Consider the following 20,969-nt stretch of genomic DNA (forward strand, 5'->3'; position numbering starts at 1 on the left):
GAGAGAGAGAGAGAGAGAGAGAGAGAGAGAGAGAGAGAGAGAGAGAGAGAGAGCAATTTCTGATTCATCCATTTTCAACCAGAAATTTTTTTCAGTGTACGAAAGTTTTGCTGATCAGATTTTGTTTCGTCTATTTCAGTTGTGTATGAAATGGGTAAGTGAAACATTTAACGGGCTATGTTCATCGTATCGTGCGATGTTCCCATGGATAATTGGCATTGTCACTGATTCACCGATCGAATTGTGTTATAGCGTGTCAAATGAATTTCACGCGGTATGTATTCCCTCGAGTACGAATCATCGGGTGGGATGTCATCGCCCGCCTTTCGAATGCTTCACGATTTTTCACCTCCGCCGGTTGATGCACGCTCACGAACTTTTCGCGTTGAAAGGATCGTAAAGCCGGATGTACGTACGACCGGTATGAATTCGAATGGAATCTCTTCGCCTGCGCCCGTTGGCTGGTTCACTCGGCGAAATGTGATATTTATCACGAGCGTTGCCGCTAAATTCCCCAGAAAATTCCAAATATATATACTTCATGAACGCATGTCGCGCGCGGTCGAATATATCGTGAAAATCTGAAGTAAAAGCCGGAACGACAGACGGTTGTGAAAATGACGTGAACATTCCCGATAAGAATATCACGCAGTGCGAATGATGTGCCTGAATAAATATTATTTATTCCATTTTCTTATAAATATTGCATAGAATTTCAAGGTAGAATTATTCAGTTTAATGTTTCAAGAATATTATTTGTTCTAGATATGCATTAAATGTATTATAATATTTACATACGAAATTGTTAGAAATCGTGATGGAAAATAACAATTGAGAATTTTTTTATTTCTTATGTACTTAACATTAAATACACAGTAAAAAAGAAAATGTTAATTTTAACATTTTTTACATGTCCCAGGAGATCTACTCTAAATTTTAAGTTAAAGTAACTCATTCGTCTTGTGTTATTTATTAATGAACTAATAATAATTGACACAATACTTTATATTTATATTTGTTATTTTAACTTTAAGGGTGATTTAAAACTAACATATAAAATAAGTAGAGTACATAGAAGAGTAGTTGCAGTAACTCGTAAGAAAATGTTAATAAAACATTTTTGTTCGTATAATATGAATGAAAAAATTCTTAAATGTTAAATTGACTTTGAGATATATAAATTAATTGAAACAATTGTGTTAAAAACACTTAAAATAATATTTCATTTTTAATCGACATATGCAATTGTTAAGTTAGAAAGATGACATGAATCTAACACATCAATATGTTATAAAAATAATAACATATCAGTTGTATGTTTATTTTACATTGAAGTAATAATCAAAATGTGGTGACAAAGAAAAATTCTACATTTGGACACACGATTTTTTACTGTGATTTTATACTTTAAAAAAGTGAATACATAGATTTTTTGTAATTGAAAAAAGTTCAATGGAAAATAATCAAATTAGATGATGTTCACGAATTCAAAATCGCGAATAATAGTAATTTACATACAGACGTTGAAATCTATTGATGAGTAAATGAAAGAGAATTGCGCCGAACGGATTTAATACCAACAGTAAAAAAGATGGTATTTACATGTCGCCTTTTTAAACGTTGTCAGTTTGAATAGTGCCGTCGTTTAAAACATTGTTGGAATCATTCCGCCAAAGATTTGTGTATAAAAAACATTATATGGTGCGCCGTTTGTAGGAATAGCAGGACGAATTTATTAATAAAAAATATAATCCTATTGTAATGCAGATATATGCCGAGAAAAATGGAGGCTATGTATAGAGGATGCACGCAGTTGGATGCAGTTTATTCCAGTTTTTGCTACAATATTTCTTTACATTTCCCTTTTATTTTTCTTTTTCCTTCAACTCTTTTCAAATCGGCTGTAGCGCTCATCATGTATCACTCGGATGCTTATAATTCTTTTAAATTTATACACGTTATTCTTTTTAATTGCCTTCTACATGTTTCATAATTTGTACCAGGTAGTTATACATATTTCTACTTGCATATTTAATTATAATTACCTCTCATAATTAATTCAAATCGATCCATTATAAAGTATCTCACAATCAGTGAAGCTAGAATTTTGATATAGTTGTTGATTAATTCTATAAAGGAAACATATAATTAGATATCTTATAACGTCTATTTATTTATACTCAATTGTCAAAACTCATCTCAATGCTTATTAGGAACTTTATAGTTTTCTGAAAAGAAGTGTTGGATAAAGCGACATACACTACTGCTCAAAAATTTAGAGTATCTCTATTTTGAAAAGAAGGTTTAATCAACTTTATTTATTAATATTGTAAATATTCATTTTTTTCGATATATGAAAATTCATATTGTTTTTATCAAATATTTTATTTCAGTAATGTACGTTTAAATAAAAATTAATATTTTCAAAATAATTACGTCTGTAAAGAATCATGTTTTTTTTATTTGAAAAATATATTATATAAAATACTTCAAACTTTTCAGTAGTAGTATATTATACGATGAGTTCTCTGTAAATTAATTTTGCATATTTCTTTGTTTAAAAATTCGTTTAGTGTTCGTCTAAATGTTGCATTATGCATATTTATTAATATGTACATAATTATAATTGATATTATATATTATACTATACAATATATAAAGTGCACACTATGCATAACATGACGTGAAACTATTGATATAATCGCCAATGCTTGTCATAATCAAGTGAATAATTCTGTTTATCATAATTAATAATGGGCGAATATTGTATGAATGCCAAAACATGAATATTATACTGCAATCTAATCATGATGATCTAACATGATTACAAACGCACCATGTTGTTGAAAGTATATTTATTTTGAAAAATATATTTATTTTAAATTTGAAGGCATATAAATCAAAGTTATTTTTTATAAAATACAATGTACAAGATATTAAGGCTTTAAAGATATAAATCAAGAAATAATAAAATATTAAGCCAATGTAACCTGACACAGAATAATATAATAGTGTGTAATAATTATATATAAATAATAATAAATAACAAAATGACAAATGTTTCGACCCCAATTTGGGTCCTTTACAAATTAATTAGAGAGTATTGCAACACAATGAAAAAGTACAATCAAAGTGCTTAATAGTAGAACACGGAAATATGTCGCATGTTTAAAGTCTATGTGAAAGTCCAACAATAAAAATCATCCATCAATAGTATTTGTCAGAATGCCATTATTTCGATAGTTATAGTTTAGATATTAAAAATAAAAATTCCTAGAGTTATCCGATCAAAGTGCACGCATGCGTGGTAAAGCGTTTGTTATAGGATGTTATTTATTAATGGTTTTTATTTCATAAAAAATAATTTTCAAATCATTCGTTTTAAAGCGATTTTGTGTACCTTTATATGCATATTTTAGTACTATAGAGTTCGCCAAATTCGTCGTGTGAAAAAAGATCCTTAGAAAGAAGAAAGTATGTAAAATAAGTAGTTACGAGGCAGTTTCGATGACAGTGATGATATTTACACCATCAACGCTTCGAGTAAAGTCATCGCTTCCTAATAATTTTTTATGTGAACGTTGGCGATTGGGTGAGGAAATTTTCAAGAGCTATAGCCGTTTAATAGCACGATGATGAGGATACTTTAAACTTGATGTGCACCTCCATTCCTTCCAATTTTCTTTCTCCGGACTATACTAGCACACGTGCGTTATAGCAAATTCTCAAGTAAAGTCGTGCTATGAAGGTCGTAGTAACGACGATAGGTTTCATTTCACACCTCTTAACGTGAAATAGTTTAAGGTTCGGCGGAAGCTGAACGACGGAAAGGATAAAACGAGTCGGGTCACGTATTTAATACCCCTTTCCACGGAATCCTCTCCTACGCTCGATTTTGTGATGTTATCCGAGTTGATCGCCGTTTTCCTTCGGGCGACGAGGCAGGTAGTACACGTTGCATCTTTAATTCTTAAGAGTTGATCGATGTTCCATCGGCAACACGTGATCGGTTTCTTTAAGAATAGCACAATTTTCTTTTGTTATTGAGACGTCATTCTCCGGAATTTTGTGTAGGCGATGTTTCTGTATCGCAATATGTATTATTTGTTATCAATTTACTGCATAACAAATTTAATGATGGAAAAATTATTATACAACGTTTGTGTTATATTATAATATAATGACACAAATAATTCCTTAAAAATTTTAGATAACACAAGTGACATATAAAAATTACGAATTAATAATTAGTGAGTAGCTATAACATTTTTTAATATGAGTAAATACATTGGCTTAGCTTTTTTAAAAGAATAATTTCAATCATTAATCCACAAAAGTTTTTTGTGAATCTTTTGAAATTAAAAATTGAATAATAAAATTGAAAATATTATTACATTCATGTATAAAACATATTTGCAATCTTCATAGAATGTTTAATTTTAATTTCAAATAACAGGTTTATTAATAAATTTATATTGGAGTTTTTATTAAGAAAACTTTTAAAACAGGACGTTATTCTATTCTTTAATATTTAATGTTAAGTGTATATTATGTAAATGAATTAAATTATTTTAAGTCTTGCGATAGAAACGATAGAGAAAATTATTCAACAAGAGAAAAAAGAAGCAGTTTGGCTTTGCCATGTACAAATTGCGATAAATTATATCAAGCGGAGATACACGTGATTATGCGTTATTTATACGTCTTAATTATGTGGTTTATAATGTGAGCCCGATGAAATGGCTGTTCACGATGATCGTGCGAAGGCAAGTACAAATTGGTGTTTTAACATGCGATTGCATGTAATTGGACTTGACTGTAATAATAACGATCTTATACGATAATACGTGTACCGCAAACACCTAATTATTATCTGATAATGTGTATCATAGAGCGGAGGAAGGGTATAGAATAGTTATCGGATAATGCCTGCATCAATTTATCTTAACACAAATTCACGTACTGTCGAATCCACTACAGTTATATATCCAGATCGCTTGCTCTAGAGCAACCCTTTATTTCTTTTTTAACGCAACGTAAAAAGCAACGTATTTCTCTCGTAAGGAATCGTATTGACATCGTGTAAACCACTGAAAAAAATTTGGTAACAGCTAACAAATGTTGAGCTTAAAAAAAAAGAATAAAGGATTGCTTTCGAATGAATGACCTAGATAGACAATTGTTTTGAATTCGACAATAGGTACATGAGTTTGTATTAAGAAAAATCGATGCGGGCATTATTTGATAAATAATTTCATTCGAACTTTTGATTAATGTATAACTAAAATAATATAACTAAAAATAATCTTATTTTTCCAAATATAATTTATTATGTATTATTACTCAATATTCAGAAAAGTAAAATTATTTTTATATTAACCGAACATTCGATTGAAATTATTATGCTCAATATTTGGAAGCTATTACGATATTTTTAGCGGCACGTTGACTGCATGAATGAAGTAATTAGTATCGCAAAAGAGGCTTACTCGTTGAAGTGTGCCTAGGAAGGCACAATTATAATATAATGTCGCGTCGGTGATGTTAAGGGGAAATTGACAAAAACGCTCGTCTGCCGTTCCAGGCGTTTCTTTTGAGAGGCGCTCGGGGGATTTACGAGGCGCGCTTATTACGAAATTCCGAGCGAGAGTTGCTGCAACATCAGCGCGCGACGAATCAATTTCCCCCTCGCGGCACGCGCCGCGCCGCTTTAATCGTCGTACGATGATACGCATGTATCATTGTCGCGCAGAACATAGTCATCGGAGCGCATGCAAATACGCGTTCGCACGTGCGACGGCCCGGCCGGCCGCGGCGCGGTGTGTCTCAGGACATCGCACGCGCGATTGCATCCGCCACGGTGCGCCAAATGCGAGCAACCTGCGGTATTATCGCGTTGCATCGTACGGTCGTTATCGTGTAGCCGTTTCGTTGTCCTCCACGCTATTGACCCGCCAATGCTATTAGCGTTAGTCGATCATTATACACTCTGTTCCCGAAATACGCGAGTGCCATCGATCGATCGATCCCAGGCCGAGATGTCTGATTCGATCCGCCCGCGCCCGCGCCACCCTCACCGCTAGTTCCGAGAGCGCGCATTGTGTCGCGTAATCGCAATCGTATTGTAATGTACGCCGTATAATTCACGTAGTAATATCGCCGAGTCGCGGGCGCCGCCACCCTCGGCACCATGCGATAGATACGCGATTTATGGTATCCGTGGATCCCTCGTGGCGACGGTGCCAGTAATGGATGGTGAGAGGATCAGTCGTCTCTCTCTTTCTCTCCTCCCTCCCTCCCTCCCTCTGTTTCCCTCTTTCCCACGACGACCGTCGAACGCCCTCGTAAATCGTGCTCGAGGCATAGAAAGAACTCCCGCGGCGGTCTCAAGGTAATTTAGGAGACTCTGGCTATTCATCCAAGGAAGAAGGTAAACGAAGAATTGGAGGAGCATAGAACTCCTTCGTTTCTTCTTTCTTCCTCGGCATAGCCGAATTAACTGTATCAGCGATTACGATACGGTAATAGCAAAAGTTAACCGCTAACGCGACAATGCTGGCCGCCACAGCAAAGTGGATTTCCAACCATCTTTCATGAACTTTTGAAACAAAAATGGACCACACCGCAGCCCGGTGACCAGAGGGAATAGCTCCGAGTAAATTAGTGCGCTCGTCGAGCGAGCCAAAGAGTGTCTTGAGAGATCCAGTCCTTTCTACAATTATAATATATTCCGTCCTCGTACCACCTGACGTTCGTCATACTACCGTCGAGGAGATCTTGTTCTTTTTTCTCTTCGCACTCTGCCCACTTTCTCGCTTTACCGTGTAATCAACAGCAGCCTAGGAAACGAGGAACGTCTCCAATTCTACACAACTTCTGTTACACGTGAAACCGTCGTGTCTGTTACTTGAGACGATTCTCGGTTATCCCGTATTTTCTTTTTCCGGACAACTTTTTCTAACTATTTGAGAACTTTATCATTTTGCCGAGCATAACAAACAGAGGACAATGTGAGATCGTGTTACCTCCTTAACGCTTTTACTACTAAAACTTTACTATTTTCATTTATGTGAGTTCTTTTATGTCTCACGATGATTCTGTTTTTTAATAGAATTTCGCTTTTGTGACTTTTTATCTTGCGTTTTATTACATTTTTTAGTGTATATGGGAAATATGGTGTAAGAAAAGAAATTGCTGATTTCAATCTTCTTTCAAAGATACTTGAAGGTATCCTTTTTTATGAAATAAATCATCTGTCAGTTTGCATTGACAGAAAAAATAATGTTGGGTATTGTTTAACTTTTCTTGAATAAAACTTTTTAAATATATTTTTGCGAGCACTTTTTCAACTAATTACACAACATCTCACATTCAGTTATGTCACTGGAAATCTAATATATATACTTGTAGAATATTTCATAATTTAAATAATAAACGATCGTTAAATATATCCACGATTTTTTTTTATTTTATACGTATGCATATTACATATAATTGAAAAGATTTACATTTCGACAAAATTGCGGCTCCGCAGGTTTTGCTGCAATTTTGCTTTACATAGTACACGAAATATATTTGCTATTTTAAATACGATATTCATATTCTCTGAATTTTATCCGACTACGTTTTTTAATTTTTTTTTTTCAAGATTTACGATTATGTCCTCTTTTGCAATAATTCTCAATTTTAGTAACGTAATGTAAAAATTTATGGTAAACATCAAAATTTACGCTTGCGCGAATTCAAGAGACCTTCGTAACAGCGCAATCTTTTAGCGGAAGATGCAGCCATCGCTCCATTTCAGAGTACCTTAAATATTTTTCTCAGCCGGCTAAAAAGCCGCCCGCTACGAAACTCTCGACTTTACTGCCGCAAAATCCGGAGTTATGCTCGGCGGATTGGTTCGATCCAGCTCAGAAGAACCGCTCGAATACGGCCGGCAAATGCTTATACTGAACATTCTCCTATGTCTGCTTCTCTTGTCGAGTACTTCTTCGAGTGTGACGTGTATCCGCTTCTCGGCTTGGAGTCTCGCGTGAAAATGCTGCCGAGCCGCGTTTCTCGACAGCGTGTTTTTCTCACGCGAGAGGACCGCGATGCGTAACATTCAGTCTATTAGACGGGATCGTGATGATCCTAAGCCCTGGCAACATTTTTTAGTGAGAGACAGTGAGAGATTGTATTTATATCTGTTTATGAGAATTTTGTGAATGATTACACTACACGGAGAAAATTTTATATTAAAAATTACTATAATGTTGTAGAAGTTGCGGACTATCATGACAATTATAAGTTTAAATGCTATAGCTATTTTTTTTTAAACAATAATGCAACGTAATTTTTACACTTTTTTACAGTAAAAATTTTTGATTACAAAATCAAAACTTGTTGAATAAAAATTAGTATTGTAAAGATAAGTAAAAAATATATACCTAGCAAATTTTGTTTGCATACCATAGTAAAAATTAACTGTTTTCATATTAGAATATGGCTTAAGGCGGCACTGGCTTTTAATAAAAATTACTTTATTTATGTGATAAAAATTAGTATTACCATAGTAAAAGTTATGTCGGAATCATGTTGTGATAGTCCATCGAAAATACAAGACATAGTAAAGTGTAATTTAAAATTGTGTATTAAAACTTAATATAAAATTTTCTCCGTATATGTATGAAGATTTTTATTGATAGTCACACTGTTTAAAAGCACGTTGCAAACCTCTTCTGCATGATGATAACATTTTATAAATACTTTAGAAAACTGTAATGTTTAAGATTATATCATTAAACATCAAGTAAACACTTCATTCGTAAACGTTTCATAATCAATTCAATGCTTAAATTGCTATTTCATAATACAATAAATATTTTAAAGATTAATAAAACATTTACTCAACATTTTAAGCAAATTTCTTTTAAATCTTTATTCCGTTTGAAATCTGTTTTTTTATTTTTCTAGGCATTCAAAAAATGTAAAAAAATTCAGGATTGTTTTTTAATATCACTATTATGTTACTGAATAATTTTTTAACAAGATATTTCAGGAGGGGGAACTAAACTACGTTCTTTATTTTGAAGAAATTTTAAACAGTGAAATTTTACTTGTGCCAAAAATCTCAGATTACAGACGAAAGGTTGAACATACTATTTTTGCCAAGAAGTTGGATTTAGTCTAAGCAAACGAGCGTGAACAAACACGAGTGAACAGCTTGCTTCATTGAGTGCCAACAAGCACGAATTTACATCGATGTTCATTCGGTTTCTTATAGCAATGCAATAAAGAAAGCTTGCTATATTCACCTATGGTAGTTTGTGATCGTTCTTTTTCTTGTCACTTTAGTCTGCAGATGCATTTTTGTAGCGTGTCTTATCGCGGATCGCTTGTCCCAAACAGTGCGTGAGGAACGTGGCTGCAAGAGACACGGTGTCTTCCTCGACCTGCGAGAAAGTTTTCAGTTATATACGACGAGTAGAAATGTGACGGGTTTTATATATACTATATATACACATATACCTATACGCGCACAGAAAACCTTTCCCCTTTTCATGAAATCCCACGAAATTAAGCCGTCAGGAGACAGGTCTTCTTAATTCATGTACGGTCGACTTTAATTCCGACCCGACGGAATCTCCCATTTGTGTGTGATATTACTTCTATCGCGTCGGGAGACAAGCTTCGTGTCACAAGAGAAACTTTTAATTGGATATTTTGAAATCTGTAACATGCGGAATGGGACTTCCCTTTTATCTACTCACTAGAGGGAAAACCGCCTTCTCTCCCGGCGTGCAGGTTGTTTTATACCACAGGTGCCGCATGCTAGATCGGTGAGAAGGAACATTGAGCGATTTTACGCGACATTGGCACGCTACGAAGTATTCCTAGATGCCTATCATATAAAGTGTTGAACTTGAATTTTTATGACTATATTTACGATGCGGTTTATATTTTCCAATATTTTTATATAAATTATGTACATCAATTTTTTAAAATATAATTCGGAGCGTGATGTTCTTATGATATAAAAGATACATAAATACTGAAAACAAATTTTCAATTTTATAAAAATATTTATGATGTAGTATATTTTATACACCGATCTGAGATATAACAATAAAGAACTTTTAAATAAAAAGTTTTTGAAGATTATATGAGCTGGGATCTTTGTAGATGTTCATAATTGTGCACGGAAGTAAATATTACAAACGAATGAGTTTGTATGCAATAATATTGATTTATGTTGTTTACGTCACTGCACTGTAATAATATACATAAGTAATATAATAATAAGCTTGCAAATGAACTTATAATTAATTACATAAAAGCAAAGTGAATAAACTGATTGTGCCAAAGAGTTATTTCCATTAGATAACCATGCACACGCGCATATAGTAGTTAGTTTGAATCGCACGATTATTTTAGCAATAATGATAATGAAACTATTCTCTATCCAGTGCTTCACCTAAATTATAATTATCATTTTTCTAGCAAAATTTCACTATGGCGTATCGTATGTTACTTAATTATTATACTTGGTATACTAATTTGTTACTAATATAATTAAATTTTTTTAAAAAAGCATTATTATTTTTGGCCAAAAATATAATTTATGTAAATATAAAGTTTATTATTCTTTATTTTCTAAAAAAGTAAAATTATATTTCTTGTAAAATAGTTAATTTGAACGTCAGAATTTGTAATATAATGTATGTTACATACCTGGTTTTCACAAACTCATTACAATGTTACTCTCTTTAACGAAATTCTCTCTCTACACTTCTTTACAATATTGTATTATAGTGCAGTGCAAAAAAGTTGGCAACTTTGGTTGGACATTAGCCAGTTTTATGTTTAACGCGAAAACTCGTTCTTGTCGTCAAATGCTCATTCATTTCTTATTTCCATTGTCGTGCATTTTCTAAATTGCAATGACTTTCTTATGCATTCGCAAATGGAAGCAAGTAATATGCGTATGAAAATGTCTAAATGTTTAAATCTAAATAAGAAACAATTACATAATTGCATAAGCAGAGCATTTTTATTATTTTATTTTAAGCAATTTCTAACGTTGACTAATTTGTCTGTTCAGCTTGAGTAAAAAATAATTTACAATCAAAAAATAATTATGTTTATTGTAAATATCGAGTAGTTGTGAATTTATTACACGACTAGTCCGACCAATTTGAAATGAATAAAAAAATTTTAGAAATATAAAGTGATTAGATGATAATATATGTTTCATATTATAGTTACATAAATATATTCAAAGTTTATTTAAGCATACGACAAAAAGTTTGTGAATAAAATTATTATGGTATGTAATACTTTCTTAAAAGGACGTTAAATCTCTTCGAGGTAGGGAATACATTATCAAGTGCAGTATATAAGGTCCCGCAAGCTGTGGGCTGTGATTCTATGTTAGCGTACTCGTTTTTCGGTCGCCATACGTTAAAAAGCTGCAGGTTGAATTGGGGTACCGTTTTATTGATTGCGAGGACAGCAAGAGAAGACATCGACGATGTACTTGGTTCCGGGCGGGTTAATGGAGAAAAGGGAAATTCGATTCGGCGGTCGGGCACAGTAGATATATAGAAATGTGTTCCCCCGAACCAATATCGCTTGTCGGCGATTTCCAGACGAATGGAAATGCTCAGAGCGTGCATGGCGAATGTCCGATATAATCCACAGTGGGTCCACGCATATTATTTCGGTTCGCAGATAGAAAATTCGTTCGATTAACGCAGCGACATTAGTCGATTTCATCATAATTATTGTGGCCTTTCTTTATTGTAATCAAATATCTGCAATAACGAATTATTATCGCGCTCATTTAATTTAAAGAATTAATAGTGACGCGTTGATTCTTATTTGTTCTTTTTTCTTTGAAATACCTAAAACATTCTTAGTTTATCACCGCAAGAAGGTCAACAATTATCGATATAACTTTTGAATAGATATAGTGATGGATTTTGCAAAAACTTAAATGCAAGAAGAATTATTTTGATTATTTTAGATTGAAAATTATTAAAAGATAGTTTGTTCAAAAATTATCTACAGAAAGAATAAAATATTTGAAGATACTGAAAGAATATCATAAAAAATAAACAATGCAAGATCGTAAAAGATTATTCAAAGCGTTTATGTAACCATTTGGATTGTTTAGTCAGTCGGTTCTTCATTCATGAATAATATCGTTTAAAAAAAGAGTAACGAATGAAAAGGAAATAAAAGGGATCTTACGTTTTGAAGAGAAAGAATTGTCCTACAAAATTAAGATCAGATGAAACATGGATTCTATCACGAAACGATTACTTCTGACATCGTTTCAATAGGTCACATTAAAATAGGTTCACTTCTTAGCTCAGCGTTTTTATAAATTTTAATTTTATAGTTTATTAAGATTTACTGTTAGATTGGCGCAACACAGAAGATAATAAAAATGAAAGAAGCTTATATTATCTTTCTAAATTTTCAAGTATAATTCTATATAAAAAATTTTATATATGTAGATGTCGGATATAAATCTCTAATATGTAAATCTGATTGTTTTTCTGATTTTATTTCTATTGAATAATCAATGATAGAAGATAAAATATACTTTTATTCATAATGTCAGAATATAAAGTCGATTTTTGTTTGTTCCAGGCGAGCTTTGTCGTCCACTCAACTGCAAGAAGAAGGAACTTTGCCTTTTGGAGGACACGTTTACGGCCGTCTGCGTTTCGAAGAAAGAGCTTCACAAATCAGGGTAAATATCGAATTCGAGTATTCTCATAGTTTTGAATGGAAAGATATTTTAAGATAAAATATCCTTATAGTTAAATTAACATTGTTGAGTATTCTTTACTGAAAACTTGAATTTAATTAGCTATTAATATTTTTGCACGAAAAAATAAATATTATGTATTATACATATAATGATTAAGGATAAAAATGTTAATGTATAATGCAATATTAATATCGCTTGGAAGTAAAGAAGACAATTCTTGAAAATTACTAATGATATAAAATTCTTGAAAACTCCTATAAATGAAAATGAATGCAAAGAATTAACATTATATTATACAAACACAAGGTATCCATTTTAGAGATATTATTTAATCCTGCTGGTCTATTTGACTCAAATTGTAATTTATTTTTTAATTTTTTATTAAAAATTTTTTTTTCTTATATTTGATGACTTCGTCTGTTATTGTAAAATTTTTTTTATGAAATTTTTTTTTCTTTTTATTATGCCCCAAACGTGTGACCCAAATGATATAATCGTAGTGAATTTGAACAGATCTACTAAGGTTAAGGAATTATTGATTTAATTTTTATATATCAGAAATATTTCTTATATAGTGTCGTATTTATTGTGAAAGCAAATATTTTAGTTATAAGAATGTATAACACGTTACAATTTAACAAAGATAAATTTAACATTCTGTTGTTATATAATTAATAAAAATTGTACACTACATGGTATTTAAATGTATTGCTATATAATAGTGTGTTCAATGTCCCATATATTGTCCAGCATTTCTAAGCTTATGTGTTTATCGCATCATTTACCTTGCGTTAAACAGAAGTCTATCTAAATCTTCGGTCTTTACTTGGCACCAGCAACAATAGCCAATCTCTCGGAAGAAAAAGCTTCGTTGCGTAGTGCGCTGAGCCAAATTGACTTGCCGCAAACAATGATAACGCGCATACCGTCGTTCGAGCTGTTATTCGCGACTAAATAGCGATCTTCCGAAACACCTTCTCTAACTTTCTCCATTCATTGCCAATTTCATAGCACGTCAATTTTCGCGGGACTAAATAGTTGAAATTCTCGACATTCGTACTCCGCCGACGTTGGCACTAAGCAGCGCTGATATTAATGACGATATCGTATCCCCGCAAAACGGCATTAAACCACCGATCGACTGAAGCCGTCCCGGTGATCATTGATTCCCTGTGCGGTGCTTATTGCCAATTAACTGTAATTGGACATTTACATGGACGATGTATGCGCGCATACATATCCCGCGTACGGATACCTTGATCGACGATATTCATCTTGAAGCACCCGTACGACATTAAATGACCTTAATGCGTCATTAACGGCTAAGCAGCCCGATGGGTTTGCCTTGATAAATCGATGCCCCTGTTCGAGATTAATTTTGCACACGCTATGGTGATCGTAGGGATCGAGTTTCATTTTCGCGTATCGATCTTGTTTCCATGTTCGATCAAATTCTCAATATATTCCGAAGATTTTAATCTTATACGATTTGTATGTAATTCGAAAAAGCGGTTTATACTCTTTTTTTAGAGTGAATTGTGTCACGCTGAAGAATGAAATCTCATTCTTACATTTAATATTTCATCATCTGGTTAACTTGTTAAGTTTAATATATTTCATCCAATAAGCTTCACCCATGACATCATCATAGATGAAATCCATTGGATAAAACAATCAGGTTAAGCCTAATCATAAGTTAACCAGAAAATGAAAAACCTTTTTCAAGACTGATTTACTTTTCATTCTTTAGAGTGAGATTCCACTTCAAAGAATTTAGAGAGTATAAATGCAATGAAATAAGTAAACAATTTTTTAATAATATCCTAATATATCGGCAAAGAACATTGTTAAGAAATTCTCTAAATCTGAATCAGTGGATAATAACTGATATCAGTACCAAGTATGCTACTGATAATCAGTGAATGAAATGTGAGATCCCTAACCTAGCTAACCTTTAATTAATCTTGTTTTAGTGCACAAATTCAATGAATATGGTATTGGAAGATTAAAATTAACGTGCAAATATCAGTATTTTAGTTATATAATGTTCAAGCTTTGTTTCTTTTTTAGTTGGACTTTATATTGATTATGCAAGTATGCCACAGGATAATCAGTGAATATATCCACTGATTTAGAGAAAAAGCATGTTATAATAAAATAATTAAGGAATAATAATATTGAGGATTCTTAAATTGCATTGGTGCACTAATTAATTTTATGGAAATAAGTTTTATCGTAAGTTTTGCCTCGTGAAAAGTGAACATCCACATGCAAACGTGAGAGAAAATTAGATAATAAAATTAGATAGCTTTCCAATTTTGTATGTACGAAATATATTTTTAAAAATGATGTAAAAGAACATTAAATTAACAATTTCTTAAATAACATCTGAAATAAATACTTATATTTAGATATTAAATATTGTTATATCGATTAATGTTATCTCATCTCGGAAACTAATTAAAATTCGACGTCGCTGAATTTTCCTTTCCAATGAAAGCATCATAACTTTTTACCATGACTTTTTTTGAGGTGTAAATGTATAGTGATCTCCACGTTAAATAATCACGAAAAATTGCTTTTGATAAAGCAGACTCACCATCGTAAATGCAATTACATCGTTTCGCAGCCGCGGGCAGATATAAAGTAATAATACGACGATGAAACAAGAAACTGTATCTACCAAGTTGACGCAATCTCTTCAGCAACGAATCAAGAACAGAAAAGCACTAAATTCCCGGATGTATTTCATTTGATTGTGCTAAAACGGGATGCTATATCAACCTAACGAACGTCGGTGAAACTCAGGATTTAGAATGGCGCACGTTTAAATACCAGGAGTTTAGCTCGGTGTAACGTAGTTCGAATAATGGCCGTTTAATTTTTGCCCCGCGTAAAGCTAATTCACGCTTCGCGTCTGTAATTCCTAGGGCGTGGTATCTCCAGTGCCTCGGCAGGGTTGTAGGACACGAAACTTCATAACGAGCATTAATTCATCGAATAAAGTAGGTTCTATGCAAATCGCGCGCGTCTGAATTGCTCTTGCAAAAGTTTCCAAAGCCCGAAATAGAACAATTAGAATTTGAAGTTAACCCGTCGAGCTTGTGTTTTATTTCTTACGCAAAAAAACTTGTTGTATTGTTTAATAATTATTAGTAAAACTTTATATTGGATGAGAGATAAAATAAGAACATTGCACAGGTCTGTAACATTTTTTTCTGCAGTTTGGAAAAAAAAGTAGTTTTTTATACACAATAGAATAATATATGTAAAAAGATAGCCAAAGATGAGCGAAAAATAAGATTTACTATAATTAAAATAATTTTAATGTTTGATTTACATTAATCTAGCGAAACTAGTTTCGATCCCCTACTGAATCTTCTTCAGTCGCAAAGTATATTACATTAAAGTATCAATTGATATTAAAAGTCTTACATTATAAAAAGTCGCAAAGTATATTATAATACATTAGTAGTCAATTGATATTAAAAGTCTTACACTATAAAAAAATCGGAATATGTCGACTGTAGTATCGATTCGGTTAGACGTTCTTTTGATGTTGCAAAAATAGCCTAATCTGACGTAACATCTGGTAATTTAAAATGATCTAAATTTAAAAATGATTTACAATTAATATTTGATAATAATTTAGAATTGAATTACAATTTGTTGAATCTATAGATCCGGAATTATAACAAAGTAACTTACATGTAAATTTATGCTTCTGATCCTAACGACAGTCGTGTGCGAAATGGCAAAAGAGACATGATCCGATATCAAATGACATTCAACTTAACAGTAAAACCAGCAACACAAACACTCAATAATCGTTATTACTGATCCTATCAAGGATATTGAAATAAGATTCATTTAAAAGTGCCGTGTCTTATAAACACTCAATAATCGTTATTACTGATCCTATCAAGGATATTGAAATAAGATTTATTTAAAAGTGCCGTGTCTTCTTTGGCATTAACCCTTTGATATGGATCATTTCAGATATTAATCTCTTATAATAATTACTTTCTCTATCTAGAATTTTAACGTCAGACCAATCAAACGTGTGATTATTCTCTAATATATGACCAGTAATAACAGAATGTTTAGTTATATCTTGATTCATGTTCTTTTTATGCTCCATTACTCTTGTTTTCAATTGCTGGATATTATTGGTCACAGTTTTTTATAGTTTTTTTTGCGTCGAATCCAAATCTGCAAGGAGAAATACTATCGGATCAAATTTATAAGAAAAATGTAGTTGAAACGCTCCAAAAATGGGTTTTTAAATTTTTTAATTTTTTTTGAAAATTTGTAGATTGTTGATGAACCCGATAAGCGAAAAATTTCGAAAAAGACTCAAATTAATGCTTGAACATTCCCGTACAGTACAAATTATTTCAGAAATATTGCAACAACATTATAGTGTTCCAGCATTATTGCGGTAACATTGCAAACTGCAAGCTTTTGTGTTATATACTTTAATATAAAAATATTGAATCTTTTACTGGCCGGCATTCTCGAATCTCTGATATGCCTTATTTTTAAGAGTAGATGTAATCGCAGTGGGTGGATTTAAGAGTGAATGTAGTCACAATGAGTGGGTTTAAGGATGTTTGGTTATACAATATCAGTTAAGAGTATCAGTTAAACAATCAGTCAATATCATTAAAAAATTTTAACGAGATTAACCTGTGAATATGCTCTGAAATCAATTGCAAAAAAACAAAACAACAAATAATTTGGCTCATAATGTTTTATACAGCAAAATAACTATATTTTTGTAGTTTTAGGTCAATAACTTTTAAACGAATATAAGTGGATCCAAATAAACTATTGCACGAACATTTATTATTGTTTAATCAGTGTATGTTTAAAATTGTATTTAATTATTAATGTTACTTTTTCATCAAATTTGCAAATAAGTATTACAGAATGCGATTTTATATAAGAATCAAAACTAAAAAATTAAATAACTTTTAAACCAATAAGAGAATTGTGCTCAAATTTTATACGTATATATTTAGATGTAACTATGAAATTTTTATATTTTTAATAATGTTTTGAAATGTGACCTATATATTCTTAAGGGTGGATGCGTAGTCGCAGTGTCAAGTAGAACGATCATCCTACGCAGATAGTAAAAATTTCAGTAGTGGATTTGATATGGCAATAAAAGATTACATTTAAAAAATTGATTATATTTAAAAAAATATTTTTTTACGCAAATTGTAATCTTCTATTCCCACACATAAAATCCACTATTAAAATTTTCACTTTCATGTTTTATTTGCAATGGTTTTGCACTGGGACTGTATGAGGCAATCGTTCTACTTGACACTGTATAACTACACCCACTTCTAAAAACAAAGCGTACGAGAGATTCGATGATGTTGTCAGTAAAAGATTTGATATTTTTATATTAGAGTACAATGTTTAAGCATTAATTTGAACCTTTTTCAAAGTCTGTAGGGGACATCGATTTTATTAATTACAAAATTTTTAAAACACTTTAAAAACGCATTTTTAGGAAATTTTAACTCTATTTTTCTCGTAAACTTGACGTAATAAAACATTCTTATTTGAATTCAAATTCACAAAGAAACCTCTTGTTGTTTTCCAAACCGCAAAATCATGCAGTCCTCACTGCATTTTAAATGTGTAAAAAGTAATTTCAATGTATAATATGTATGTGATTAGTGCAAAAATAATACACTATACTGCATATAAATACAAATTATGCATTTAAACTTGTATAGTATAGTGTAATTTTTACATGAAAAACTAAATAACACATATATGCTCAAGCCATTTGTTACACACTTGGATTTGCAGTGCTGTGTTATTATTTATTCACGATACAGTTACAAAAGGAATTTTTATATTTTTCTTATATTCAACAATTATATTTTTATAAGGTTAAAACAATATCTTAAAAACTTTCATATACTTTAATACAACAGAGTCATTATTTTTTTTCTTAATACCAAATAGCATAGTGAAACGTTACAAAACAAATGAGTTCCAATAACCAATAAAGCGGAGTTGCTCATTTGAAACTAATTAATTTCTTTACATTTCTAACATATTAAACCAATAATTAGTGCAGCACTAATTACAGTAACATAAACTAATAATATAAATTATATTACGATGCATTTTCAGAGATATAGTGATTCCAAAGTCTCGTGCAGTTCAACAGCGACGAATGAGGACCGAAACCTCAGTCGATTCGGACGATGACGACGCCTTCTTTGATTCCGAGGACGACGACGACGATCAGGACGAGTCAAAGTAAGACAACGGACTTCATTATCCGTTTAATCCACGTTGCACAGATTCGTTGCTTTTGGTAAACATTCGAGTAAAATGCAAAAATTTCTTGAGACACGAACACATATTTGTTCGCCTTGAAATCATTCCAAATTTTACACAAAGAATCATCTTTTTTAAAGAATTTTTTAAATTTTGAAATTGCAATATTTAAAAAAATTTATTTTTTTCAAATTTATTTACTTATTTTTTATAATCTTACCATTTTACGTTTTACAAAATGGCTTAGTTTCAAAGATATAAGGTATCAAAGTTGAAAGGAAAATTTTGTTTTTTCCGAGAAAAGTTATTTTAATCAAACTTTAAACATATAAAGTTTCATGAAAATAATTCGAGTGGTTTTCGAAATTTTGCATTTCGAATACACGGTTATCAAGTTTTCGTCTCTGTATGAGGAATCACTCCTTGAAATATTTTAGAATAAGTAATATCACCCTTATGTATATAGATTTTTCTATAAACCTGCTAAATAGCACAATTTTTAAATCTTTGCTTTAAGAATGATCAAAACTTTAACAATGTTCTTATGGATGGTATTCTGAATAGACGCCATAGAAACGCAAAATTATTAATATTAGCGTGAAGTCGAGCGGTAAGAATAAGACATGATTCTTATGCGAATTGTAAACGATTTCTTGAATAGTTTCCGAAACTTCATTTGGAAAAGCCGCATTGCGCGCGCGCCTCTGTTTAATACGACGGGCAAAGTTTCAGGAAAAATTAGTTCCGGAGGTAACATTGCGCGCTCGGGAAACGCGCCGCAGTATGTTTATATTTCGCAAGCCACGTCAAACGGGCATTATCAGTTCGTGCACAAGCCCCACGAACTTTTAAACGTGGCTTCTCTGTGAAAAGAAAATTCCCGAAGCGGAATTGAGAATTTCATTTTACAATGTAATCCTTTTGCGATATATATTGTATAGACGGTAAAACGGGAGAGAATTTTTCCCGAATCGTGCGTCGCAATAGAATTGTAATAGGGGGTAGGATTATCGTATCGAACAATTCTCGCTCGAAATTCGATCTTCCATTTGGATTTGTGCGGATTCCACGCGTATCGAAAGAAACGGCAAAAGAAACGGGCACGTAACTTCTCTTCCGTTTCGACAGTTTATTTTGCAAAGTTTTACGAAAACGTTATCTCCGTTGTGCGCTCGTCTCGATTAGAGATCAAGGGCTTAAAAATCGCGCGCGTGGATGGGAGGAAATTCGCTTTAATCTCATCCGGCCAAAGAGAAGCTCATCGACTTTGGATTTAGTGAGGTCTGCGTTCAGATAGCCAGGCAAATAATTAATTACGGCGGTAGCATCGTTTCTATAGAAACTGAGAGAACTCTTTCTATCTCTTTGTCAAACGATGCGTCAAATGGACCTCGCAAGTTCGCTTTGGAGGAGCGCGAGATCGAACACTATTCCCTCGAGAATAAAGTTGCTCGAGCGCGAAATTGAAAACACTGTCGCCGTCATCACATTTTCAAAGACGCATGCTTTACACTTTCAAATGGCGATTATTAAAATACGCTTAATTCACTACTAATCCAGAAATTTGCAAGCGCAAATCTCTTTAAAATTATGTACCTAAGATATTTGCCTATCGAATTGCAACTTATCTCTTGTACGAAAGAATTAATAGCTGATTTATTAGTCTAAGATACATATATTGTATATTATACAAAGTTGTGTTGGATGTTAAGAATATGATTGTAATGATTAACATTAGCGATTTTTTACGGTTGAACCGTTGTTGCTTCAGGACAATTTATAAACTGGTATTCTTTCTATTGTTCATCGTAATGGATTAATCATCAGTATAGAGTTGTATGTATGTGTTGGTATATAAAATACTACACTCTTGTGAAAACAAAGTATTTTA

At 32.2% G+C, this 20,969-nt stretch overlaps 1 protein-coding gene across 1 annotated transcript in view; it reads left to right on the top strand.

Annotated features, from left to right (window-relative positions):
- The window catches only part of Cow (Proteoglycan Cow), a 152,204-nt gene that overhangs the window by 82,591 nt on the left and 48,644 nt on the right, over window positions 1–20,969 (top strand). The window contains exons 3-4 of the mRNA XM_018509899.1: window positions 12,643–12,745; window positions 18,929–19,057. Coding sequence (XP_018365401.1) covers window positions 12,643–12,745; window positions 18,929–19,057 — 232 coding nt within the window. The remainder of the gene's footprint in view (window positions 1–12,642; window positions 12,746–18,928; window positions 19,058–20,969) is intronic.

Source organism: Trachymyrmex cornetzi, unplaced genomic scaffold (assembly GCF_001594075.2).
Source record: "Trachymyrmex cornetzi isolate Tcor2-1 unplaced genomic scaffold, Tcor1.1 scaffold320, whole genome shotgun sequence".
In the NCBI taxonomy this organism is placed as follows: domain Eukaryota; kingdom Metazoa; phylum Arthropoda; class Insecta; order Hymenoptera; family Formicidae; genus Trachymyrmex; species Trachymyrmex cornetzi.